The sequence below is a fragment of the Penicillium arizonense genome (genome assembly GCF_001773325.1).
Source record: "Penicillium arizonense strain CBS 141311 chromosome Unknown PENARI_contig025, whole genome shotgun sequence".
Taxonomy (NCBI): domain Eukaryota; kingdom Fungi; phylum Ascomycota; class Eurotiomycetes; order Eurotiales; family Aspergillaceae; genus Penicillium; species Penicillium arizonense.
The window spans coordinates 340438-366809 of NW_019173302.1; the positions used below are offsets into that span (position 1 = coordinate 340438).

A 26372-nucleotide genomic window follows, 5' to 3' on the forward strand; every position below is an offset into this window, starting at 1 on the left:
TCTATGATCCGAGAGGATCATAGAGGAAATCAAAGATGGGTCTGGGGCAGACGCGCAGTCGTGGAGAAAACGCAATGGACTGTAGATCTGACCGACGTTCGGCAGATGATGAGCCCGCAAAGAGCCGGGGGGTTCAATGACTGGTGGGCCTGGCGTTCCCCGATCGCCTCACCTTCGGGTTTCCGCCCGCCACAAAGCCACTTTAATCAGGTTTTCGGTAGCTGAACGGCTGTACGACATGTAGACCTGCGTTATCATGTCCTGATGCCGTGGACTGGTCAGTAAATTCAAGGTGTCAGCTAATAAACTGCATTCCGCTTAGTCACTGTCGCCCGTTGGACCCGCAAATAGTGGCCAAGTGCCGCCTCGATGCCACCGACAGAGCCGAGACAGGTCAGGAATGTGGTGGATTTCCCCATTCACCCCGGTCTGCGGAGAAGGTTAGAACGGCAAGGGGCGGACATGGAAAATGCCAATTAATTGCGGATTTGGGCAATGAACGAATGAGCGAATTTGGGAACATCCTCGGATCCCGACGTGTATCGTCTTTCTGGAACGGGTGGGACGGAATAGAAAATAGCTGTCGAGTCCATACTTCATCTGGGCTTTGCCGCTATAATTTTCTTTTTCTTTTTCCATTTTTGTTTTGTCATTCTCTCTTCACTTTGCTGATTCACTTTGCTTCTTCATATTACACTTCAACATCTTGTATCATATTTACATCTTGGACTGTTCATCATGGATGTACCACGAGCAAATCTGCCTTTGGAGGTGATCGTCGTCGGGTATGTTCTTTTCACTATTGGATACGCAAGACCGGGATACTGATGTTGTACAGCGCTGGTATGACTTGGACATTAAAAAGGGTGGCGTGATGCATGTACCAACTGACAATCTGAAGGAATTGGCGGTATGGCAGCAGCCCTCACATTAGGTCTTCGAGGACACCACGTCGTGGTTCTTGAAGCCGCTCCAAAGGTGCGCACCACACTTGATAACCCCCTAAGACAGCAATGTTAACACCCATCCCAGCTCATGGAAGTCGGAGCAGGCATCCAAGTCTCCCCAAACATGTTGCGTCTTTTCGACCGTGAGTCACCATCGCGCCGTAGAAATAAATCCAAATTAACTAACCTCGAACTCAGGATGGGGTGTCTCTGACCTAATCCACGCCCAGGATGTAGCCCTAGAGCACATCCACGTCCGGAGATGGGAAAATGGCAAACTCCTCGGCACAATGCCGGTGAACAAAACCTTTGGCCAGCAAGTAGTCATCCACCGCGCTGATCTGCACAATGCCATCATCGACAGAGCAGTAGCTCTGCCAAATGTCGAGCTGCGTGTGAATTCACCAGTAACAGATGTGCAATTCGACCCGGCAAGCGTGACGCTAGCCAATGGCACCGTTGTTCGTGGCGATATTGTCGTCGGTGCTGATGGTATCAAATCTACGATCCGGAGCCGCCTTCTGGAGGATTCATCGCTTAAAGCCATTCCTACTGGCGATGCTGCATATCGTATTATGCTGCCCAGGGAGATTATGGAGAAAGATCCGGAATTGAAGGAACTTATTGACCAGCCTGAGGCGACGCGTTGGCTTGGTCCTTCGCGCCATATTATTGCGTACCCAGTTCGCAGTCACCAGCTGTACAATGTTGTTCTGCTGCATCCTGATGTACAGGGCTCTGAGGAGTCTTGGACTACTAAGGGTTCGAAGCAGGCTATGGTTGATAACTATGACGGCTGGGATAGTACGGTGCGGAAGCTTATTGACCTGGTTGATGACAATGAGGTCTTGGAGTGGAAGTTGTGTCTGCATCGGCCATTGAGAACGTGGATCCGAGGATCGGTCGCGTTGATCGGTGATGCTTGCCACCCAATGCTGTAAGTGAACTGCTTTCGCCGCTGTTGTTCGTTTATCTGACACTCGCAGGCCATATGTCGCCCAAGGCGCCGCCCAAGCCGTCGAAGACGCAGCTGCTCTGGGCGTCCTTCTCTCGAACATCACGTCGCGAGCGGAAATTCCCCTAGCACTGAGTGCATATGAAAGATCCCGAAAGCAGCGCGCCGAGACGGTGCAGCAGTCTGGCTCGGAGAATCGTATCACGTTACACTTACCAGATGGGCCTGAACAGGTCTCCCGCGATGCGCAGTTCCTCGCTTCGGCCAGTGGCGAGAATCCCGATAAATGGTCGGATCGTAGCACACAGGAGTTCCTTTGGGCTTGGGATGCTGAGAAGGCGGCTTTGGCTACTTGGGATGGTATGATGCGTCCCTCTCCCTAGGGATATCCCTGTGTTAACCTGTGGGCAGAACTCGACCAAGGCAAGAGCCGGGCGAATCTTTGAATACCGTCGATAACATGCATTCAACACTTGTTTTCTCTTCGACTGCCATCTAGCGACTTACCTTTCGGCATATACCTTCGCACATATCTTTTACAAATGTACATACTGCATTGATCTTGGAGATCTTTCTACTTCTACAGTGGACATAAGAATTTGATTCACTCGCAATTTTAATTCCTAAATTTCAGTTCCGGGACGGCGCTATTTTTCTCTAGTTCATTATACAGTCATTCAAGCCACCATCCCATGATACGCATGGAACATTGGACCAGAGAGACTCGACATGGCGGGAAGCCAGGGACGGTCAACATATGGCACTCCAGTCATTCCAAGTCGAAGAGAAGGCGTGTCTTATATTCTTTTAGACATCGTTTACAGACGTTCGCCAGCGGCGGCCTTCATCTGGCCGTACTTCTTGAGACGGATGGCGGAGACGTTGATGAATCCAGTAGTCTCGGCAGGGGAGAAGTCACCAATCTCGTCCATGCTGGACTCGCTCATGTCGTAGAGCTTCTCGGTCTCGGAGGAGCGGCCGAGAACGGACATGGTGCCCTTGTAGGCGCGGCAGCGGACCTGGCCGTTCACGGACTTCTGGGAAGCGGTGATGGAGGACTCGAGGAACTCACGCTCGGGGGAGAAGTACATGCCGTTGTACAGGAGCTGGAAATTGTTAGATCGAAGCTGATGGAATGGTTATGTGTTGCTTACCTTGGAGTAGTTGTAGGTGATGAAGGAGTCACGCAGAGCGCGGACCTCACGGTCCATGGTCAGACCCTCAAGGTCACTGGAATATGTTAGTTGAGTCGAACAACTTGCAAACCAAGTCACTTACATGTGGGCGGAGCGCAGGCAGGTGAGACCGGGGGTCTCGTAGCAGCCACGGGACTTGATACCGATGAAACGGTTCTCGACCTATCTGGGGTCAGCGACGTTGAAACCACGCTGTATACCATGAAGCTTACAATGTCGATACGGCCAACACCGTGACGGCGGGCAATGGCGTTGGCAGTCAGGAACAGCTCAACGGAATCGGTGGCGGTCTTCTTCTGGCCACCCTGGGTGTACTCAAGCTTGACGGGAACACCCTTCTCGAAGGTCAGGGTGAAGTCCTCAGGCTGGTCGGGAGCGGACAGAGGGTCCTGGGTGAGCTTCCACATGTCGGCGGGAGGGGTGGTGTCGGGGTCCTCCAAGATACCGGCCTCGTAGGAGCAGTGGGCCAGGTTCTCATCCATACTCCAGGGCTTCGACTTGGTGGAGGTGACGGGGATACCCTTCTGCTCAGCGTAGTCGAGCAGGTCCTGACGGCCCTTGAAGCGCTCGTAGAAGACGGGTTCGCGCCATGGGGCAATGACCTTGATGTCGGGCTGGAGAGCGTAGAAGGCAAGCTCGAAGCGGACCTGGTCGTTACCCTTACCAGTGCAGCCGTGGGAGACGGCGAAGCAGCCCTCGCGCTGGGCGACCTCAATCTGGGCGCGGGCAATGACGGGACGAGCCAGGGAGGTACCGAGAAGGTAGACGTTCTCATAGACGGCGTTGCAAGCAATGGCGGGGAAGCAGAGCTCCTCGATGAACTCACGGCGGATGTCGACAATCTCGCACTTGAGGGCACCGATCTTCAGGGCCTTCTCGCGGGCAGCCTCGAAGTCCTCTAAAATTGTTGTAGGTTAGATCTTTGTCGGATTGATGTCACGTTGGTTGTTAATTACCTTCCTGGCCAACATCGGCCACTGTGTTGAGGTTAGCAATTGAGTCATTAGATGTATCACATTGGCGACTCACTGAAACAGACGACTTCATAGCCCTCCTCAATGAGGTACTTCACTGTATTTTGGTATCAGTAACCGCAATTGGTCAATTAAGTAACCCAAGATGTCCATACAGATGCAGCTGGTGTCGAGACCGCCGGAGTAGGCGAGGCAAACCTGCGCAATCGTATTGTCAGTAATCCAGGAAGCATGGCAGGCAATTGAAAGTGTGGCGGGGGAGAGGGAGCGGTGTGAGATGGAATTGGAAGAGAGAATCGCGCAAAGCGTGAAGCTAAACCAAAAGATCATACCTTTCCCTGAGCCATTGTGAGTGATTGATGGAATGAAATGGGATCGAAAGTTGAACGTGGAGTAACAGGAAGAAGGTTGAGTCATTCGAAAAAATGCGGTTTTGGTGCGGGCCGGGGAAAGTCACGCGGTCCGACACCGGCTGATAAGAGATAAAGTCGATCCCCCTCCAATCACTCTGTAAACAGAACTATATAAGTGGAATATACAGTCAATTGAGTGCAAATTGAGATAGGGGAATGTAGTGCAGAGTTAAGAGAGCAATTGGGCTATGTATACCTATGCTCACTAGCTACAAACCCGATCTAAATATAAGAACATTCCTGCATAGCTCATCCCAAATCAAGGAACCAATACTCTCGAATCGGGTCAATTCCATACAGCAAACAAGCATAACATGCAGCAAGATCCACTGTTCACACCTAGACACCCAAGGGTACAGGGTGGGGATCACAAGTGTGTATATAGTATCATTGGTGAAGTATTAGGCAGTCTTTACACGAAAGCCTCAAAGCGAGTATACCGTTTCATGCATTGTTCCCATCCTACTTTGGCCCCTCTTTTTCGCCTCTTTTTTTGCTTATGTCCGAGTGCCTGGGGGTTATCATGTAGGGCAGCAATCCTATACTTCCAGGTCACGGGGATATCGTCATAGGGTGTTTTTGTGTTTGTCCTGTTTGCGTACCGCTCGGCTACCCGCGGCGACTTCCCCGCGCTCTGCCCCGGGCAATGCAACCAACATAGTTTAAAGACACCCCTGGAGGGGATTTCTGCCATGTAGCTTCACACATATCCTCTCTCACTTCGTCCAAATTCCCAGAGATGGCACCTCTCCGCGCTCCATTGCGGTGTCTCGCCCAAACGCCTCGGCGGTTCTACTCTGGCGCACCTACACCATCCGCGAAGCTGAACTTGCCTATTGACTATAAAACCACTCCCATTTTGCATCATACATCGTCTTCACTGTCCAATACATCAGAATACCCTGCTGCGGCTACAACTAAGCGACTAAATTACTTCCAAGCCATCAACTCTGCTTTACGAACCGCCCTGTCTACATCGGAAAAAGTGCTTCTCTTCGGCGAGGATGTTGCATTCGGTGGTGTCTTTCGGTGCTCAATGGATCTTCAAACAGAGTTTGGGTCAGATCGAGTGTTTAATACGCCCTTGACGGAACAAGGTATTGCGGGATTTGCAATTGGAGCTGCCGCGGAAGGGATGAAGCCGGTAGCAGAGATCCAATTTGCCGACTACGTCTTCCCAGCATTCGATCAAATTGTCAACGAGGCAGCCAAGTTCAGATATCGTGAAGGTGGGACGGGGATCAATGTTGGTGGACTGGTGATCCGTATGCCCTGTGGTGCGGTTGGTCACGGTGCCTTGTGGGTTATACATAACGGGTGTCAAGTAGACCTTCATGCTAATCGTCCAAAACGATAGGTACCACTCACAGTCTCCCGAGTCCCTATTTGCACATGTTCCTGGTGTGCGGGTAGTCATGCCACGATCTCCATCACAGGCAAAGGGCCTCCTATTGGCGTCCATCTTCGAGCATAACGATCCGGTGATATTCATGGAGCCTAAGATTCTCTACCGCGCAGCCGTGGAACATGTCCCGAACGAATACTACACTATCCCGCTCAGTAAAGCTGAAGTCATCAAACCTGGCAAGGATTTGACAATCATTTCCTACGGACAGCCTCTCTACATGTGCTCTTCTGCTATCTCGGCCATCGAAAAAACCATGCCAGGCGTCAGCGTGGAGCTTATTGATTTGCGTACCATTTATCCCTGGGATCGTCAAACAGTCCTGGAGAGCGTACGAAAGACAGGGAGAGCTATTGTTGTCCATGAAAGCATGATCAATTATGGTGTGGGTGCGGAGGTTGCATCTACCATCCAGGAGGGTGCTTTCCTGCGTCTAGAGGCCCCTGTCAAGCGCGTTGCGGGTTGGAGTACGCACACGGGTTTGAGTTACGAGCAATTTATTCTGCCTGATGTTGCAAGTGAGTTATCTACATCATTTTGCATTTTTGTCGTCTGCTAATCCGTGGAACTTCGGTATTAGGGATCTACGACGCTATCAAACAAACTCTTGAGTACTGAGCTACGTCTCTTGGCTCTCCGACGTTATCTACCCCATTTCGCATTCAGTTAGAAAGTGATAGTGGTCACAAACAAACACTTGTCACCTTGAATACAAATAAACTTGGATAGTTCCGTTAGCGTGCTGTAATGATCATTATATAAGATGCTGTCGTGTCATTCGTGATACTGCTAGCTATGAATGGTAGCCACATTGAAACCAACAGATAAGTGCTATTTCAAAATTGCCTGAGCAAGGTACGTGCTCTTAGTAAAGATCCTAGACACTATGTACATTCTCAGCAGGCGCCTTCTCAATGTTCAACCCCGTCTTGGTCTCCACATGCTCCTTGCTCAACTTAGCCTTAAGAATGAAAGCAGAGCAGAAAACACCAACAACAGACATGCACGTATACAGAATCCACATGTTGCGCAAACTCCAAGCAAAGGCCTCCTTCACAGCAAGTAGCTGCGCGGGATCCGTGATATCCTTGATATATTCAATACTTGCAGCGGCAGCATCTCCAGACATCCTGTTTGCCATCGATTCGGACATACCAGAAGCCAAAAGGTTCGACTGCTGTTCACCCATGCTATTCTGGAAGACGACACCGCCGATAACAATGGAGCAGGCAGTTGCCATATTACGAATGAATCCAAGCGTAGCTGTAGCGGTAGCAGTGTCCTCTTGGGAGACCATAGCTTGGATAGCGATGATGGGTGTTTGGAAGAGGAAACCAGCACCAAAGCCGCTGAGAATTTGGTAGCCCACGATCTCTCCGATGGAGGATGTGACGTCGAGGTTGATGTATAGCCCGTTTCCGATTGTCAGAAGCACAAGACCGACCCAGATTAGCTCAAGGTATCGGCCAGTGCGATGGATAATGGCACCGCAGAGCATACCTCCACAGGCCTCGGTGATGACGAGAGGGAGGATCAGGACACCTGATCGCATCGGGGATGCCTGGTGCACTGACTGCAGGTAAAGGGGAATGTAGTATTCACCAGCAATGAAGACCTATAACTGGTTAGTTTTGGTGCGAATAGTAAGGAAGAAAGAACTTACGAATCCGTGCGCGAAAGCCACTGCAAGCGTAGCAACGTTTGATAGACGAGCAAATATGTCCAACGGCATTAGAGGATACTTTGCAAGCTTCTTTTCGCTGTAAACAAACAGCAAGGAACACAAAGATCCAAAAATGATCAGGCAAATGACCTGCGGGGATTTCCAGGCGAATGTTTCTCCTCCAAAATCCAGCCCTAACAACAGCATCAGGGTGAGACCCAAGACTGAAAGACTGCCAAACCAGTCAATCGCCCGGATACCATCCATGATCTTCGTTTTGGGATTGTGCACATCCAAAAAGAAGAACAGCAGAACGAAGGTAATACCAGAAACAGGCAGATTGATCCAAAATGTCCATCTCCAGCCGGTGTATTGAGAGAAAGCACCGCCAAGAATTGGACCGATACCTCCAGCAAAAGCCCACATCACTTCCATGAGACCAAGATACAGACTGCGGTGTCTATCTCAATAATTAGCATTAGACCGTCAAACGGGAATACTGTATTAGTATCTCACCTCACGCTGAAAAGATCAGAAATGATAATAGTGACGAGCTGGAGCAAACCACCACCTGCCACACCTTGCAAGGCACGACCAGCAATAAGCATCTCCATATTAACAGCAGTGGCGCAAATAATCGAACTAATAAAGAACCACCCAACAGCCAAGAGCAAGATAGGTTTCCGGCCCCAGATATCGGAAAGCTTGGCCCAAATGCATGCACCGGCAGCATTCGCAAGAAGATATGCACCACCAATCCACGTATATCCAGCAGCTGAGTGGAAATGAGCGGCAATTGTTGGAATAGCTGTTGAAACAATTGTTTGATCGAGTGCCGCCACGAACATAGACAGCGCCAGCGCTATCATTACCGTGACGATTCGGATTCTGCTTTGTCCCTGGGGCGGGGGAGCATCTTGGAACTCCATTTTGATAACTTCAGCAAGCGATAGTCAAGATATTTGCAATATAAAATAGTTCGAAGTCTTGAAAATATTTTTCTTCATCCCGGGCCCCGCCTTGTTATAGTGGGGCTTCGGGTTGAGTTCCGCGCCGAGTCCCGTATATAAATGAGTCACTTTGCTTGCAATTTATCCATGTGTAGAGACTGCATTGAATAGGGAGAAAGTAGACCCGACGCGGCGATATCTGCCAGTTATGACCCCTGCACCTCATACTCACCTGTAGCAATATATCCACCACGTGCGGTGCTGATCTCATTCATCGGGACGAAAATCTTAGATCATGTTGACTCAAGAGCACGAGGTGACGTTCTATGCTTTGCGTTTGATATTTGCTCGTTGTTTTTGCAAAACCGTTAATGCCCATTTAGCCGTTACAAGGTCCCATTTGTTCAAGGGCAATGTTAAAAGGACCCCCTCTTGTTGATATTCGGACCCCCTCTTCACCTGTCTAAGCGTAATTAGGGAAGGCGTAGTATGTGTATTTAACGGTGTCTTTTTTAGTACAGTGACACAGCAGATGTTTTAACACTATTGGACAGACCGTTTTTTAGACCGTTTTTTAGACCTCTTTTTAGACCCCCTATCGTAAACCGAAGAGTAAGTCTATATCATCTTACTTTCTAAACGTTTTTGCTTTAGTGAGTGCTTTTTATAGAAGCTAAGATTTAACTATCACGGCCTGGCATCTAGGGTACGCACGCGTATAATTGTGCGTACTAAGTAGTATATATATCGGTCCTAGGCATGTCAGCCCTTAGGCTAACAGAGTGGTCTTTTTGGCCTAGTTAGTATACGTATTAAGCTAGGTACAAGTCTTCACACACCCTACGAGGCCTATTGTCTCCCTCTATGCCCTTTTGTTCATTTTTACTAAGGAAATACACTATGAAATACACATACTACGCCTTCCTTAATTAGGCTTAGGCAGGTGGAGAGGGGGTCCGAATATCTACAAGAGGGGGTCCTTTTAACATTGCCCTTGTTCAATCAGAGTCATCTTAGATTTTATGTCTTTTTGCTGGCCTGTCCCCTTTACCAAATTCCTTTTTCCAAGTTCCATTCTTGACCTTCTCATCATTGCCATAAAATCCAACCCCATAATGCATGTTTCATACCACCTAGGCAAACTTGCCGCCACTCATCGAAATCGAACATTGGTCTGGGATATGTATGCTCAGTACCATCTTCTTTCGACGATGAACTACCATCCCCCGTCACCCGGCAGCCAAACTTCTTCTGGTCCGCGATGGGCGCGCGCCACGGCTCATAAATCCATTTCTTGTCGAGCTTGGCCAGCTCGGGGCAGTATCTTCTGATCAAATGCCCCTCTGGATCCTACTTCTTTCCAAATGATATAGGCGAGTAACACTTGTAGTATTGACTATAGAAAGCCGTACAGGACAACCACATCGAGTTTTCCACGTTGGATGCAGTTTCATCTAGGACATAGCGACTGATAGCAGTATCGGCTTTGAGAAACTCACGATCAATCAACATCTCTTCGAAAACTTCGGCTCCACGTTCCCAGCTTAGATAGCACCCGCCTCGAGTCAGAAAGCAGGCAACGCTGTGTCTTCCCGGGTGATGAACCCAGCCTTCTTGTTTCAATTGGCGCATCAGGGCATCGATCCATGGGAATCCCGTACGGCCTTCCTTCCACCGCTGAAACCATTCCTCTGCGTCCTGTGAGTCCACTTCATAGGCCCCGTCGATTGATTCATCCTTCTTGACAGGGTTCGTCTTAAGGTTCCAATCGATGAAACGAGCAACTTGATTTCCATGGGTCCGATCAAATTTGTGACCAAGCGCTGCTTAAGCTGCCATATACATGTCCCGGAATAGAAGCTGACCCACCAAGCTGGTTGGAACAGATGAGTTTGGCTTCTTCTCTTTCCTTCTTTTGATGAGAACCCCTTGAACTTTCTGCCAGAATTGGCGTATTGACAGCGAGTCGAAGTGGAGGTGAGGGGATAATAGCGTCGTGGACTGGGGTTGCCAACGCTGCGTGTAAAGCTGGAGAATCATGAAGTCGCAAATCGTTCTGTGCCAGCAGAGGACTACGGGGTTTGATGCATTTCCTCCTTTCATCTTGTAGTTTGGCGACTGATATCCGAGTCAATCTTCACAACAGCTTCCTCTTTGACAATAATTCAGGGATCGGCAAATTACATTGGGGTCCTCTTGTTAAGAAGTGTAAATAGAGTTATGCAAGGGGCTCAGATCGAGATCGAGATCGGGGAATTTGGATGTGAGACGTCACCACAGGTAAACAATCGATGACATTTTGCAACTCCTAGTAACTACAGCGCGTGGAATACGAGGTATCCTTGATATAATATAATTGTGATACCATACGTATCTATATCCTAAATATTGGCTATCCTTAATTTATTGACAAATAGCTCAGTTGAAGAAGCCCCGAATTTGGTCGTCAGACACAGTCTTCAAACCAAACGACTCGTTAAACAGCTTTCCGGAATCGAACTGGCTTCCGAAACCTTCTCCAAAGATCGCCCGCTGAATGAAAAGGGGGGCAAAGACGCCTGGGTTAGGAGCCGGCTTGCTCAACTCCGCAAACGCATCCTTTTCCAAATCAATGGCCGGAACGGTCTTCGTCTCAAGACTCTTGCCCGACAAGGCCAACAGCTGTTTCTGGGACACAGAGGTCGAGCTGACGTAAACTGTTTTGTTCTCGGTTTCCGGGAGATTGTTGATGATTCCAGCAATTCCGCGACCAACATCGGCGAGAGTGGTGACATTGAATTTTCGCTCGCCGCCATCATACAATGTTACAACAGGGCCGGAAAGGTTGAGCAAGAATCCCACTTTGAGACCCCAGTCAAGGAAGGGGCCAGTGATGAGGAGCGAGTAACTCAGACCAGATTCCTTATTGGCCTTCTTAAGATGTTCCTGGACAGCCACCTTGTCGGCAAAGACGGGAAGCTTGGCAGTCTGGGGATTGGTCGTGTCGCATCCGTATTCTGAGGGAATGTACCGCTTTACTCCAGCGGCGACAGCGGCGTCAATGAGACGGAGGTGGGTGTCCCGTGGCACTGCACCCACACCAAGTGTGCTGACCACGACATCCTGGCCAGTCAGAGCATTCTTGAGGGAGTCAAGAGATTCATAATCGACCTTTGCGACTTGGGCTCTTGGGTCGAAGGTCTTGTCACTGCTTTGACGAGACAGAACTGTCACATCGAACCCAGCGTCTAGCAATTGATTCAGGACAGCTGGGCCTAGGTTGCCGCTTCCCTGGTCGATGTTAGTTGAGTACAAAAGATAAGAGGGAAAGGTTACTTACACCGGCGAGAGCAACTTTAGCAGGCATTTTGTCAAGATCAAGTCTCGGGTTGATAATGTTGGTATCGAAGTTGGTTTGATTGAAGGTCGAATAGTTTAACTTTCGAGGAGGCGTACCCTCCTTATATACCTGAATATATCTTTAGCATTGTCGGATGGATTCGCAATCACTCCCCCTCTTGTAATCATCTCGGGCACGTCATTTTGCATGATAAGTGATAAAAATCACCCCGTATGCTGAGTTGGTCAGCCTTAGCATGTTGTTCCCGCGCTTATATGTATATGCTTAGAAATTCGCGGAAAACTCCCGCACTTGTCACCCCTCCCGTTGGTAGCTTTGCCAGGGATATCGTTAGCGTCGAAACAGTCTACCTCTATCAGTTTGATACTGATAATGATCGGTGTCAGCTTCCCAGCAATAATCCTACCGGATATTCTTGCTCACCGATATACTGGCCCGATAATCTTCTCATTTCGTTTGCCCTGGTTTCATCGATTATGCTGTTTACCAGGATTGGCGTTACCGGATTGAGCGGTTTGTATGTATTCGAAGTGTTTTACGGCGGATTCTCGGCTAGTCTGCAATCCTTGTTTCCCGCCAGTCTAACATCGTTAACAATGGACTTGGAAAAGATTGCTGTTCGAACTGGAATGGTATTAAGTATCAGCTTTGCAGCCCTCACGGGATCGCCAATTGCAGGAGCATTGATACAGACTTAGCGGCAGTTACTTGCATGCCCAGTGTTTTGCTACTGTTATTTTGCTTGTTGGGACTACATTGGTTGTCGTGGCGCGCATTTACAACACTGGGCTCAAACTCAAAACAGGAATGTAATACTATTTTAGCGACTTCATAGCTTCACTTGAACGTAAAAAATGGAGTGTTTCGCCTCAATATCAGCGTACATGTACTCTTAGTCTCAGCTTTTCCCATACAAATTTCATTCACCCCTCTTCTCTCTTTGTGTCCTTGCGCCTATCAAGTACAACAGCAATTTGATATGCCATATCTTCGATTCATCAATTGACTGTATTGGCCTTGATACCTTCCTTGAAAAGCAATTTACTGCACTCCATTCCAAAGGAAATAAAATGGCTGCTTTAGCCTCCTGAGGCTTATGTGTGCATTCCTACGCAGGAGCAACGGCCAGCCTTCGCACCACAAGTGTAACAAAATATGGTAAAACACACGCATCTTGATCCTATGTCAGCTCGAAGTCCGAGGAATCAAACTCATCCTGGTGACAAACCGTATTGCAGGACATCCTTCCAACAGTTCCACAAGCAAATGGCATGATGGGCATCGTTGCCATTTCTGTTTCTTCGCCAGGCCCAGCAACAGCTCTTCATTCACATCCCGGCATTCACCAGTATGCTGGGGCCTTTTGCACACAGCGCATGTAAGAAAGGAACAAGATTGGCATATGGCAACGGCGCTCGAGATACAGTATGGCAAAATGTACCGCAGACATCTTCGGTTCGAGCAATACGTGCGATTGGAATCATTGAGCTCGATTGCTTTCTCCCTGTGCAGTTTCGTGAGATCGGGCCCTATCACGCTCTGGACTTGCTCGACTGGGATAGGGAGGCGGCAACATCGAGGGGGAAACAAAGACTCTACCACCACAGAGTATCGAAACATATGAGTCAAACAAGCGTTGCAATAGCTGTGAGAGCATTGCACTTTGGTCATCTCGGTGAAGCAGAATTCATCGAAACAGGATACGCATCTCACAGTCATGGGTACAGCGAACCTGTCTGTGTCTATGGCAACCTGTAGAAGACCAAAGCATGGAGCGTTCTGCGGGCGTACAGAGGATTCAGTCGGTGGTATCTCCTTCAAAGAAGAGCCATTTGTGAATGATGGGTCGTCTGTATTAGACAAATCTGTGGGATCACTGGCACTGGCGCTGGCACTGGCACCAGTGAGTACCTCCTGACCCCTGGCTGAGGCTGCTGTGTGTTCGGGTCTCTTTTTCCGGGCTTGGAATCTTAAAGCTGTCTGTAGATCGCCTTTAAGGCTCGCGAAAATGGATTTGCTGGTCTGCGGGAGACTCTGCTTCTCAGGCTCGGATCTTTGCCCATGAATTCCAACCTCTGGGTACGTCTCTGTTAGTATCAAACCCTCATGGCTCTGTGCATATTCTTTAAGGTTTCCCTTAGCGAAGTGTGTCGGTACCCTGAGTCATTTTGGTATCTTTGTTCAAATCCCACCTCTGCATCGGTTGCCAAGTGGCGGCACTTCGGTGTCCAGCAAGAGGATTGGCAAGCAGGTGTTGGAGGCGGGAAACGATTTGAAGAAAACTTGAGTTGTTTACAAGAGGAGAACTGATGAGTTCAAATTTCATAACAAACTTTACGTGCATATCTAGGTAGCCTGGGCCTTAAGGCCGCTTGTCAAAGAACTTTGCGGAAGATTCCTCTGGAATGTATAAATAACTTATCCTTCTCGAATTACACCTGGGAGTCTTTCGACCTATTCTAAGGTATCACTCGGTCTAAATGGCCAACATCATGGGCAAATGTAATGTTGTCTCCGAAAGAAGCCATCACAACAACGTCATTTCCATTCTTGTCGTTTATTTACCACCGTCATACTGTTTGGTTGGATTATTGATATGCACGAATGGTACTTCCTGTACCAGATATCTTACTCTTCTGAAAAGGGGGGCTGAAAGAATGGCCACATGCCCAATCAATTGAAATATCTCGAAGCTCGAATATAACAGTGTCAAACATACATCAAGGACCCTTAATAGGCGTTCACAACATCGATCACTCGAATGCCGGAGTTAAAGAAAGCCGACTAATTCATACATGGTACAATAGAAGGTTTCATAGTTCATACCAGCCGACCAGTGTCGTCTACAGACGATCGCACCGGCAAAGCTCACATGCCCTCATGCCACACCCACGGCATTCGAGGACGAAAGTTTCCATTTGGACACCGCAGTCGTCACAAGTGTGCACACCATCGATTCTTTTCCAGGTACCTTTGTGGTCTCACTCCTCGTCCTTGAGTTTTACAACGCAGGTTTGACACGCCCACATCGCGCACCCAGGACATTCAAGGATGAAATGTGCCATCTTCTGTTCGCATTCCTCGCATTCGTGCTGTCCCTCGATCCTTCTCCAAAGACCGCCATGGGCACAGTCTTGATCTTGTCGGATTCCTTCGAGGCATCCTTGGCATGCTCTCATATTGCATCCAGGACATTGGAGGATAAAACGTGACATATGTTCGCCACATTCGTCACAGTTGTGCTCGCCCTCAATCCTACTCCAGTCATCCTCGTGGTCGCACTCTTGTTGTACCCTAAGCTGGGCGACTATATTCCCCACAGCTTCAGGGGCCGGAGCACCGGCTCCATTGCGCGCAGCTATTTCCTGGGCTTGTGCGAGGAGCGTCCTTTCATCCCATGCCGCACATTGGCAAGTCTTCCACTGTAATGCGCAAACGTAGCAAAATGCAAAACCGCATCGGCATCTAGAGTAAAGCAGACATGTTAACATCAAGCAGTGTAAAAAATGTTTCTGATATGCTACTCACGAAATATGATTGCACCCAGATGCTAACTGAACGACAGCGCCGCAGTTGGTACATTTTTGCCATCCTTGCTCTTTTGAGAGCTCCTGGATTCCGCCTGGGTCCTCGGGGCATGGAACACCCCTGTGTGCCATTTGCTTGCACAAAGTGCAAGTCGCGCGATCACAGATGCATCGGCCAATGTACCCGTTAACACGCTCTGGGACGATATATTGAGAACAAGAGCGATCTGAACAATAGGTTCTGAATGGGTCATTTTGCTCAATGACCTTTTCCTCGTATTGCCGAGCGAGTCCAGCTCCGATGAATTGGTGCACACTGGAAGGGGGGATTGGCACTCCACAGCAACGAGGGGGAAATACAGACTGATCGACAAACGAATCATTGAACAGACGAAGGATACATTCCTTACAATAAAAGTCAGAACATGGCGCTTCGATAATATCGTGACAGAAAGACTCCATGCACGCCACACACTTGCGAATAGTCGGGACAGATGGCTGTGTTTTCGCAGCGTCTTTTGGGGACTCGCTCGGGTCTGCGTCAGCTGGTGTACCTGCGGCATGAGATTCTGTGTATTCAAAGTCCATTTCCTCCCCCTCTAGAAAGTCAAAGGCCCTTTGAATGGCTTCGTGATTTGCTTGACGGGTATTCTGCGCATAGTGTGTTGGGTCCAAGCCCATGGCAAATGCCCGATCTGCCGCTGCTCGATTCTCCTGTTGGAGAATGAGTGCAATTGTGGCGCCGTCGTGTTGTACCGCCCTGGTCATACTAATGGCCATGAGGCGGTCATTCTGAGCCATTAACTCTTCTTCAGGTGTAGTTCGCCATTCACGGAGAGCAGGTTCTGGATCTGTCAGGATGCCTTCGACGCCTTTGCCTTGAGAGCCCTCTGTCGTGGTTGTGGCATCTGCCGATGCCATCTGCAAGGGCAGGTTTTGTGACATCTTCGTCACTTCTTCTGTGTTAATCAGAGATATATCAGAATCGAATTTGAGAAACTTCCTAGTATTAGCAGATGAGTCACATACCGTCCAGGTCATGCCAACAGAGCTCTTTGATGGTCAAGCAGCCTAAAGACCGATTAAATCTCGTGGCGGCAAAGCTTGAAGGTGGGTTGAAGATAAGAGAGAGGGATGGATGAAGGATTATGGATGATGGATGATGGATGATGGACGAATTTTGAAGGACGAAGGTTGAAGTTTGAAGTTTGAAGGATGAAGGATGGTTGAAGGGTGAAGGGTGAGACGAAAGGATGGGTGGCCAGGTAAACAACATGGGCAGGCCTGGAGGACCAGGATGTCTCAATCAACAAGACTCGAGATTCCGATCATCAAATGAACTGGAAACAATGCAAGCGGACTATTCAGAGCTCTGATATGATTTCAGTGATTGTTGTGATTCTGATCTCGATCTTGGTGCGATTGATGTACGTGCGAGACGAAGCCAACATGGCTCTAGCAACTTTCCATTCACTCCCAGTTCGAGCCCTCGCGAACCTTAAGCTTTGGTTGCGCAATGTGCTTCAAACGCTTCTGAGTGCTCGTGATGAAGCGATTCGAAGTAGAGTCTGCCAAGGACACCTATATATGCACTTTGAATTCGAAGCCTTTGAGATATATGCTGTCTTGTTTTTCCCGCACGTTGACCCAACAGACATCTCTTAACTACGCTGCCTGATGCAGTCATCCTACGCATATGCAGCCTGTACGAGGTAACATGCCCTTTGAGGCTTCTATCTGCTGCAGTTCTCTCCTACCTTAGCATAGATTGTGCCCAAGTTTTAGCTCTGAGTAACGATTCAAAATGTAATACATCTAATCTCAAATCGAAGCATTCTCTACCATATTTTGCCTACTATGACAGCTCAAAATTAAAAGAAAACCCCGAATATCAACTGTGTATGTTTGCCTTTGGACGTTTTTGCCCTTTATTTGCTACTTCTACTTAACGTCTCTTTTGTGCTGCTCTCCTCTCTGCCGCCCTGTTTCGCCGGCGCTTACGCTCCTCGCTAGATAATTCGCCCTTGATCTTTACTTACGCCGTGAAATACGCTTCTTTTAACCTGCGTTGCCTTTTTTTTCTATCTTTCGTTCGTTCCCTACCTCGACTACGCGATATAACGCGGACTGCTACTTTATGATAAGCCTTCCAATCGCTAATAGTACCTTTAGTAGCAATATAAGTGTAGACTTCTCCAAAACCCAACGCTAGGTACCCATTGGGGCCCTATGAAACCCCAATTTTGCATAAAATAGAGGTCTTGGCTTTCATAACCCTGCTAAATCATCCAAATAAAATACTGGACTTCCGCTACGCATAACCCAAATTAGGTGGTTTAGCTCACTTCTCTATGCTCACTCTTTATCATCACTCTTTATCCTCACTTCCCTACAGTCACTTCCTTATGCTTACTTCCTTATACTCACTCTTTATCTTCACTCTTTGTCTTCACTCTTTATTATTTATAACACTCTATACCTAGTCTTCACTTCATTGTATAGATCTCAGCCCTGGAAGGCTGTGGGGAAACGATGAGTCAGCAACATTATTGCCGATATCTCCGACCAGAATCATTTCCACCAACTGCACATCTCCTTCGCGGCCGCGGGACTTGTCTTCCTGAACAGCTGGCACAACATCTATTCCCAGGGTAGACCTGACTGGCTGGACTACCCTCACCTACACCTTAACCCGGCGAAACCTCCCCAAAGCGCCCAAGATGCAAGGCTTCAGTACGTCCCTTCCCCACCAAACCTCAAAGCAATAGCTAACATGCGCGCGCAACAGATATGGGACGGTATGTCCCACCAGACCAAGAAGGAGTCCTATCCGGCAACCAACTAGCGAAGAAACATCCTCTTGGAGCTCGGGCGCGTCACCCGGGAGCGTTGGTCGTACGCTTCGAAATGCCATTCGCAGTCTGGTGCACGACATGCAAACCACACGAAACGATCATCGGCCAGGGCGTGCGCTTCAACGCGGAGAAGAGAAAGGTCGGGAATTACTACTCCACGCCGATCTACAGTTTTCGCATGAAACATACTGTTTGTGGTGGGACGATCGAGATCAAGACCGACCCCCAAAACACGGCCTACATCGTTACTGAAGGTGGCAAGAAACGGGATACCGGTGACGACAAGGAGTTACAGCCGGGTGAAATCGCGATCAAACCGTACGCCATGGGGCAGGACCCTGCGGAAAAGGATCCATTTTCGAAACTCGAGGGAAAAGTCGAAGACAAGCGTCGTGCGAAGACGGAGGCTACTCGCATTCTTGAGCTCCAGCAGCGCCAAAATCGGGACTGGGAAGATCCGTATGAGAAATCGATGCGGTTGCGGCGGACGTTCCGGCAGGAGCGCAAGGGTCTTGAAAAGGCAGAGGCTGGCCGGGAAGCCTTGAAAGATAAGATGAGTCTTGGGATTGACCTTGTGGATGAAACGGAGTCGGATCGACAGAGAGCTCAGATGGTTGATTTTGGGGATGATCGGGCTGCTGTTGGTGCTCATGCTGCTCGGGCCACTCGTGTTCGGCCGATGTTTGCGCAAGGTGTCGCGAAACTTCCACAGAAAGCGGATTCTCATGGCAGGAAATCTCGGTCTGCTAAACGGGCTAAGGCGGCTGATCTTGTCGCCTCCCGGAAAGCTTCTCTTCGCAGTGAGTTGAGTGGCAATACGCGCGCTACTATTGACCCGTTCTTGGTGGATGATCCGGATGATCCAAACGGGTGGCAGCCCGGGAAGAAAAGGAAGATTGTCGAGCCTTCGACCCCAACACCTCGTTCAGATACTACCAGCGTCCACTCTGCGGACATGCGTGGGAAACGGGATATTACCTCCAAAGAGATACCTACCCCAGTCGCAACACCCGTGCTGGTTAGCTATGCTTCTGATTCGGAGTAAGGCTATTTTCAGCTCTCTTTTCTCTTGTTTTGGGACTTCAGGTCAGGCGTTGATTGAGGAACTGTATTGCACAAACGAGATACCCGATTTGTTCATATAGCGTTATACTTGACGTAAATAACGGGGCTAGAAAGGCGGTTATCTTCTCATAGGATGAAGCGAAAGGCCTGTATGTATTTGGTCTGTGGAGATGAACGCAAGCGTATACTTTAGGTAATATGCAGGCAAGTGGACAAGGTAAGTGTACATGAATTGTAACAGCTATAACAAAACTTGGTCGATTTCCCCTTTTCACTGAGATCATTGTCAGTAAATGTATCATTTCTCGACTTCTTTAAAATCTCTAGACAGAATTATACGGCGATTGCCATGGTATTGATAAACTGAATACGCATACGAGATGTACACAAACAATAAAATAAAGGTATTCAACAAGAATAGCGGGAAAGCCCTGACCTAGTAAGACAGGTACCCGCAGACTATTACATACAGTAGAATCACAGAGAAGAGAGTGAAACAGGTCTCAACAAAAGAAAGTCATGCTGCATCACGACTAAGCTCTCAGAGAAGGGGTCAATGTGCAGCACGAAAACAACAACGCACTATTGTGAAGGTTGTTCTGTGTGGACGCGATTGTTCCCTGACTTGTGTGCCGATGTTGATGCCTCGGGGCGAGGGGTGGTCGAGAGGCTGGGAGGTGCAGGGGTTGCATGCCTGGAGAGTTGAGCAAGTTCCCCGACGAGTCTGGGTGGAATGTGGGTTAGCCTCATGTGGTTGTGAATAGCCTCGGTAAGCACAGACTCACCTGGCATGCTCATCGTGCCAGTCCTCATTGGCTGTTCGGATATGCTTAAGCTGTTCCTGGATGCTGGCCATCTATTGATATCAAATTAGTTCCTGTATATACTATAGTCTTCAGACTTCATATGAATGGGTGGAATGCGGGAAGATCTGATGAGTAGGAAGACTTCAAACGGGGCTTGCCCACCGTTCCCTCAATGGATGGGCCGAGGTCCTCACCTTCCGTTGTGGCTGGACCCCCATCTTCAGCGTTTTCGCTACCCTCATCGGCCGTTGCCCACCGGCTGGCACCCAAGCCTGAGGTGTTGCTACTCCGTTCTCCTCCATCAACCTTCAAAAGCTGTAACTCGGTTTCGAGCTCACGGACACGTCGCCGACTGGCAGAGATAGCCGAATCAACGTCGCCAAGTTGATTCAGGAGACCCATGTTCTTGTCAATCTGGTCGTTCAGGTCGCGTTCACCGGCCGCCAACTTCTCGGAAAGGGTCCTGTTCTGGTTCTTGCAATCAAGCAACGAGTCGGAGATAGTAGCGTTATCAGCCTTGAGGGTAAGAAGCTGGTCGCGGGATTCAGAGAGCTGCTTCATGAGAGATTCGAGGTGAGACTTCTGGCTCTCCGATTCATTAGCCGATTTCTGAAGGCTGCTCAGTTGGGCGACGGCTGCCTGGTGCTTCTCTTCCAACGCAGCATGAGCGGCTTGGCTCTGGGAGATTTCAGCGGCATAACGAGCCTCAATTTCCTTGGAAGCAGAAGCAGCAGACTCTTGGACTGCAACGTGAGCCTTCTCGAAGTCAGCAATTTTGCCCTCCAGGTCAGCGATGGTAGCCTTCAAGGCATCCACAACCGAGGTGTCCTGAACAGCAGCCTTGGCCTGCGACAGCTGGGCGTTTACATCAGCCAGGGCCACATCGTGCGACTTCTGGAGGTCGTCCAGCTTGGCCTTGTTCGAAGCCTCAAGCTCCTCCTTTAGACCGGACAGCTTAGACTCATGCATGGTGAGAAGTTGCTCGATGGCCTTGCCATGCTCGGCTTCGGCGTCGGCGGACTTGGAGGCCTTGGAGGCCTCAATTTCAGCCTGCAGCTTAGCCTTGGTTTCTTCGAAGTCATTCTGCAATTCAGCGACCTGCTTCTCGTGGACCTCAGCGTCGGTCTTGCTAGAGCTCTGCAGGGTAGCGATTTCAGCCTGCAACTTAGTCTGGGTCTCCTCAAACTGCTTCTGAAGTTCGGCAATTGCCTTCTCGCGTTGTTCGGCCTGGGCAGCAATTTCACCTGCGTGAGCTTCCAGCGCGGACTTCAGCTCAGCCTCTAGAGACTGAACCCGAGTAGAGTGAGTCGACTCCAATTCCTTGCTCTTGGCAAGGAGCTCATCGTGTTGCGACTGAAGATCACCAAGGGCAGTTTTGTGAGAGCCCGATGCCTCCTTCGCCTGTTCCAGCTCCGATGCGAGCTGGATTGCATGTTGAGCCTTCAGTTCTTCGATGGCCTGGGAGAGCTGGGTAGCATGCTGGGTCTTCAAGTCTTCCAAATCCTGGGAGTGCTTATCAGACGCACCAGCGGCCTTCGAGGTGTGTTCCTCGAGAAGACGGGTAGTCTCAGCGACCTTCTGCTCCAGAGCTTTGAGCTTGTTATCTTTTTGGGCTCCCTCCTGCTTGTAGTAATCTTCGACATCGCGAAGACTATGGTGAAGTGCCTCGACCTCAGTTCGCTTGCTCTGGATCTCCTCCTGGAGTCCGTTGATCTTTCCAGTGCCGGTAGAGAGTTCTGACTCCAAGGAGTCACACTTCTGACGAAGAGCCTCAATCTCCTGAACGGCAACGTCTTGGGCGGAAGCTTGGCCTTCGTCAAGAGCGCGACGAGATTCTGCGAGAGCACTCTCCGAAGCCTCGAGCTTTTCTTGCAGGGTCTTGAGTTCTTCTTCGTGGGCAGTCTTCAGCTTGGAAATTGCACCCTGCTGTCCCTCCTGGGCAGAAGCCTCAGATGCCTGAAGCTGCTCTTGGAGGGAGTTCAATTCGGCCTCATGGGCGGCCTTCAGCTCAGCAATGGCATCCTCTCGGCCCTGCTGGGCAGCAGCCTTGGAGGACTCAAGTGCATCGCGGAGCTCCTGCATTTCCTTAATGTGGTCTGAGCCGCTAGACTCCGCTGCAGCTATAGCCAGACTAAGCTCCTTCGCATGGGAATCAGAAAGAGAAGAGATGGCGGTGTCGTGTTCGGCCTTCAGATTGGCGATGGCAGCTTCATGGGCAGCTTCCAATTCCTTGACCTTGGTGTCCAACTGGTCGGCAGCGGCGTCGCGCGCCTCCTGGAGCTCGCTTTCCACCTTCGCGAGGGCCTGCTTGAGATCGCTGATTTCTTGATCTTTCTTGGCGATGGACTCGGTAGTAGTCTCAGAGCTCTGCTGGGTGGCTAACTCAGCCTCGGCAAGTCTGGCCTCAAGGGAAGTCACTTGCTGCTTCAGGGTGGACACACTCTGCTGGGCAAATTCCTCTGCGGCGCGAACTTCCTGCTCCTTCTGGGCGTTCAGCCTACTGATTTCAGTGTTCAAGTTCTCCAAAACCTGATCATGACCCTTGAGCTCTCGGGTGAGCTGGGCATTTTGCTCCTCCAACTCCTTGAGCGACAGGAGCTCCTTATTCAGGGCCTCGATCTGGTCCTCAAAGTTGGCAGCTGCGGCTTTATGCTCTGTAAGCTCCTTTCCAATGCTCTCTAACTGAGCCTGGTGTGCGGCCTTGAGGTCCTCCAGTAAGGCAGTCGCCTTATCATCGCCTTGTGCGGAAGCGGATTGTTTGGCCTCCTCGAGTTCCCTTTGAGAGCTTTCTTCAAGCTCTTTACGCTGGGTCTCAGCCTCCTCGAGTTGGGTCTGCAATGCCTGGAGTTGCTCGGCATGAGATGCTGTCAACTTTTCGAGTTCGGCAGTGTGTTCAGTGCGAAGTGCATCGGTAGCACCTTCATCAGTAGAGGGCTGCTCAGCTGACACGGACAGCTGGCTCAGCTTCTCATTGACGGTCTCAAGCTCTGCCTTCAAATTGGCAACGGTCTCTTCGCTTTCCGTGAGCTTTGTCTGAAGAGACTGCAACTTCTCAGAATCACCCGCGCCGCGCGTAGCAGAGGTACCACTGATGGTGCTCAATCGCTTTTTGGGGTCCGCGGTTGTGGCAGATCTCACGGTACTTGTGGTCGAGGTTGGTCGAGTAGTAGTCGGACGAGTGGTGGAAGTCGACGTGGTAGTTCGGCTCGCAGGAGTGGCAGCAGAGGTCAAACGGCCCATTGGCTTGCTCGTGGAGGTGGCGGTGCGTGCGGTGGCGGTGGTGGTGGCAGGCTTCCTCTCCGCAGTAGGACCGGCAACGCTGGATCGACGATCAACTGAAGAGGACGTGGGCCTCAAAGGTGCGCGAGTGGACGTAGTGCCAGCCATGGACATTCGCTTAGCGGTACCGGAGATCCCTCTCTTTTCATCTCCAGAGCTGGCCACGGAGCGGGGCTTTTCGTCCGCCGAGCTGCTAACGGACATGCGAGACCGATGAGACGAGGTAGTGGAGGTACTCAGGGGCTTGCGCGTAGCCGTAGTCGTTGTAGGACGCGTAGGGGGCTTGTTCAATGTGCTGCTGGTCGTACCGCGGGTGGCAGTTGTCATGGGCTTTGTTGTGGACGACGACGTAGGCCGCTTGGTAGCTGTTCCTGATGAGACAGGGCGCTGCACAGCTCCGGGTGTTCCAGGGCTGGTCTTGGTTGGAGAGGCCTTGGAGTTCTCCTTGGAAGCCTCGGGGCTCGATTTGACCAACTCTTCACCTCCCGAGAGGGTAGTCGACTCTACCGGGGTAGCCGGGGGCGCATTCTCGTCGACTTCTGCGGGAGCAGAGGCCATGACGGGCTCAGCATCCGACATGGTGGCGGTCCGTTCGAATTAGTGTATTGAAGGAGGGCAGGCTTCGGAGTAAAGGTTCGACTATGTGCGAGTGAATTTGTTGTACAGGGAAACTGTCAGGTAAAAGCTCCGTTAGCACTTGTTGAATAAAGCTGCATAACATTAAGCGCATTGTTCGTAGGTCAGTATATGCCTCCAAAGCCAAATTCAAGCTGTAGCTCTCGTTTGTGCAACCCCATGGACCCGTCAGGAGACCTGTTCCTAGTGCCAATACACACCCAAGGACTGGCAATTCCAAATTTCCAACCCAATGGATTGGTGATCATGGTATAATTGCCCCGACTCGATATGCGCACAGCTTCACTAGAGCTTGCAAGGTCTCCAAACAGAAATACTAGACAAAGAACTGAGATACTCACGCGCCGTGCACACCGTTCCGGCAACTTCAGAGGCTTCAGTCGAAAGCCGATCTACAGACCAAACGAAGTCTGCTAACCAAATACAAATGGGGAAAGAAAATGACCACCAAAAGAGGACGGGGAGAGTACGGAGAAAAGGGGAAGCGCGAAGAAGCAGAAGGCGGTGTCTTTTGGAGGGGGGGAAGATCGTCACTTCGTCAGTCTGTAAACACTAACTGGTGCATATGGGGTGTTCAAAGCCCTTGCAGATTGTGATACGCTCAGATTTGGTTGCTGGTCTCAATTGTTGTCTCTACTGTGTCTGATCTGCACTTTGGGCGCACTTTGGGCACAATACGAGCAGTGCTAATCCTGCAATTTCCAGCCCAGATCGCTGGTATTTGGAGGTAGCTTATATATTTTGTTAACTGAGCTATATATTCACATGTTGACTATATAATTTATCTCAAGTCTAAGTTATGGCTATTTCCAAGGTTGAGAGTATGAAAAAGGAGTGTCGAAGTAAACAGTGGAATGTTGACCAAAACAAAGCGATCTTTGGTTCGCGGCTAAACCCGAAATGGAACCGAGGTTATATTCTGTAAACATCGATAGATATAAATTCACTCGCAAAGGGGGTATGTAACTAAAATTAGAGGCACATTGTAACATGAGCTGATGGATATTGCTCCTCAAATCATCTCTGATTCATAGCCCTAGTCGCTGTGCTTTGGCCTGTAGATCTTTGAGAGTACGCCTTTCGAGCGCAGGTCCATATCTCATGTCACACTTTAGATCAACAAGTGTGTCTTCATCTGTTGTGTGGTTAGAAAATGTAGCGGAAGCGCGACCAGAATGGATATTTTAATTGTGACTTACCATCACTGAACTCATTTAATCCTTCCAGGAGTGCCTGTTTCTCTGACCCGGTCCACGGGTCACAAGTAATATTGCTTTGAACCTCTGTCAGTTCAAAATGTTTGTACCTTCTGGGGACTCGGTTGGCCAGATTAAGTCTTTCATGCAGTCGACCATCATTAAGTGCATCTTTGACGACCTTGACATGCGAAAGGACCTCATGAGATGTAGCTTGTACGTAAGGGCCAATGCGATCATCAACATCTTGAATAGAAGATATCCGGTGACATATGGCCCAGAGTAAATCCAGTACAATGCGGAGGTGTGGTTTCGCGTCGTCTCCCACAGTCTTGTAGGTCTTGAATGCCACAATGAGCAGCTTGATCAAGTCAGGCACAATATGTGCTTCAAACTGATTAATCAAATGTCCGCCAGTTTCTTCATTTTCATACTCCAGGGCTTCCTCGATGAGAACTAGCTGGCCTTCGTTGAAAATGCTGTTGGCGATGAGTCGACACCGGTCTGTCATGGAAGAGTTGGCTGAATAGGGTTCACGGGCCATAGTTTTATAGAGGTCGCGTAGACGTTGGATAAGCTTGCTTGGACCTGTAAAACGATCCTTCATGAAGAAATCGGCCCGTAGTTTCAAAACTCTCCTCGGTCGGCAAATTATCTGCCAATCCTCCTTGAATCCAGATTCCTTCACGGTATCGTTGAGCCAAGAAAAAATACCGAGCCGGACCTCGTGATCCTCGACCGGAATAGGACAAGGTCGTCGGTTTAGGGATTCATTTCTCCTGGACGACGCCGTTGGCCGATCTGCAGCATCCTCCTTGCGAGTGTCATGATCTCTTCGTCTTCGACGAGGTTGAGCCGGGGTCTCCGGTACCTGATTCCTGTATCCATTTTGCGAGGACAGTGATTTATTTGTCCCCGCTTGATTTCTCCGTGTGCCATCCCTCCAGGAACCATTCGTACGGATAGGAACCTGCACCTCCACGGGGGACTGGGTGGCAGGATGTCGTGCAGGTATTGGACTGTGGAATTCTTCGGAAACATCCTGATCTGGTCCATCTTGGGCTTCCGGTTCGGCTTCGTCCGAAAAGAGGTTCACGGGATGATGGATTGGATTTTCCTCATCTGGGTCGTCGTCCTCCTCCTCCTCCTCCTCCTCCTCCTCCTC

At 49.8% G+C, this 26372-nt stretch overlaps 10 protein-coding genes across 10 annotated transcripts; 4 read left to right on the forward strand and 6 right to left on the reverse strand.

The window, feature by feature from the left end:
- Positions 1-827: 827 nt before the first annotated feature.
- On the forward strand, positions 828-2348 carry PENARI_c025G03859 (putative salicylate hydroxylase; the record flags this gene model as incomplete). The annotated part of the gene is made up of 6 exons (XM_022635796.1): positions 828-843; positions 902-978; positions 1033-1090; positions 1146-1884; positions 1934-2262; positions 2314-2348. The coding sequence occupies 6 exons, from the start codon at positions 828-830 to the stop codon at positions 2346-2348; spliced, it is 1254 nt and encodes a 417-aa protein (XP_022484300.1).
- Positions 2349-2720: 372 nt separating this feature from the next.
- Positions 2721-4419, reverse strand: PENARI_c025G01134 (argininosuccinate synthase; the record flags this gene model as incomplete). The annotated part of the gene is made up of 8 exons (XM_022635769.1): positions 2721-3008; positions 3057-3132; positions 3181-3260; positions 3311-3996; positions 4055-4075; positions 4128-4169; positions 4228-4270; positions 4405-4419. The coding sequence occupies 8 exons, from the start codon at positions 4417-4419 to the stop codon at positions 2721-2723; spliced, it is 1251 nt and encodes a 416-aa protein (XP_022484307.1).
- An 805-nt stretch (positions 4420-5224) lies between these two features.
- Positions 5225-6508, forward strand: PENARI_c025G12531 (uncharacterized protein; the record flags this gene model as incomplete). The annotated part of the gene is made up of 3 exons (XM_022635882.1): positions 5225-5784; positions 5843-6408; positions 6471-6508. The coding sequence occupies 3 exons, from the start codon at positions 5225-5227 to the stop codon at positions 6506-6508; spliced, it is 1164 nt and encodes a 387-aa protein (XP_022484339.1).
- Positions 6509-6767: 259 nt separating this feature from the next.
- Positions 6768-8482, reverse strand: PENARI_c025G05269 (MDR family MFS transporter; the record flags this gene model as incomplete). Its single annotated transcript, XM_022635808.1, has 3 exons — positions 6768-7505; positions 7554-8013; positions 8070-8482. 3 exons carry the CDS (start codon positions 8480-8482, stop codon positions 6768-6770), a joined length of 1611 nt encoding a protein of 536 aa, XP_022484351.1.
- Positions 8483-10921: 2439 nt separating this feature from the next.
- Positions 10922-11849, reverse strand: PENARI_c025G12206 (aromatic alcohol reductase; the record flags this gene model as incomplete). The annotated part of the gene is made up of 2 exons (XM_022635879.1): positions 10922-11773; positions 11823-11849. 2 exons carry the CDS (start codon positions 11847-11849, stop codon positions 10922-10924), a joined length of 879 nt encoding a protein of 292 aa, XP_022484326.1.
- A 1711-nt stretch (positions 11850-13560) lies between these two features.
- On the forward strand, positions 13561-15055 carry PENARI_c025G05306 (uncharacterized protein; the record flags this gene model as incomplete). Its single annotated transcript, XM_022635810.1, has 3 exons — positions 13561-13746; positions 13830-13922; positions 14693-15055. The coding sequence occupies 3 exons, from the start codon at positions 13561-13563 to the stop codon at positions 15053-15055; spliced, it is 642 nt and encodes a 213-aa protein (XP_022484267.1).
- A 146-nt stretch (positions 15056-15201) lies between these two features.
- PENARI_c025G10245 (uncharacterized protein) lies at positions 15202-16646 on the reverse strand (the record flags this gene model as incomplete). The annotated part of the gene is made up of 3 exons (XM_022635859.1): positions 15202-15308; positions 15844-16329; positions 16400-16646. The coding sequence occupies 3 exons, from the start codon at positions 16644-16646 to the stop codon at positions 15202-15204; spliced, it is 840 nt and encodes a 279-aa protein (XP_022484355.1).
- A 1444-nt stretch (positions 16647-18090) lies between these two features.
- On the forward strand, positions 18091-19270 carry PENARI_c025G00588 (Saf4/Yju2 family protein; the record flags this gene model as incomplete). Its single annotated transcript, XM_022635760.1, has 2 exons — positions 18091-18103; positions 18159-19270. The coding sequence occupies 2 exons, from the start codon at positions 18091-18093 to the stop codon at positions 19268-19270; spliced, it is 1125 nt and encodes a 374-aa protein (XP_022484262.1).
- Positions 19271-19823: 553 nt separating this feature from the next.
- On the reverse strand, positions 19824-23954 carry PENARI_c025G04666 (M protein repeat protein; the record flags this gene model as incomplete). The annotated part of the gene is made up of 4 exons (XM_022635804.1): positions 19824-19830; positions 19916-20014; positions 20076-20146; positions 20259-23954. The coding sequence occupies 4 exons, from the start codon at positions 23952-23954 to the stop codon at positions 19824-19826; spliced, it is 3873 nt and encodes a 1290-aa protein (XP_022484363.1).
- A 1085-nt stretch (positions 23955-25039) lies between these two features.
- PENARI_c025G07361 (uncharacterized protein) lies at positions 25040-26363 on the reverse strand (the record flags this gene model as incomplete). The annotated part of the gene is made up of 2 exons (XM_022635838.1): positions 25040-25146; positions 25211-26363. Coding segments are annotated over 2 exons (1260 nt in total), but the record flags the coding sequence as incomplete, so codon positions are not given.
- Positions 26364-26372: the final 9 nt, after the last annotated feature.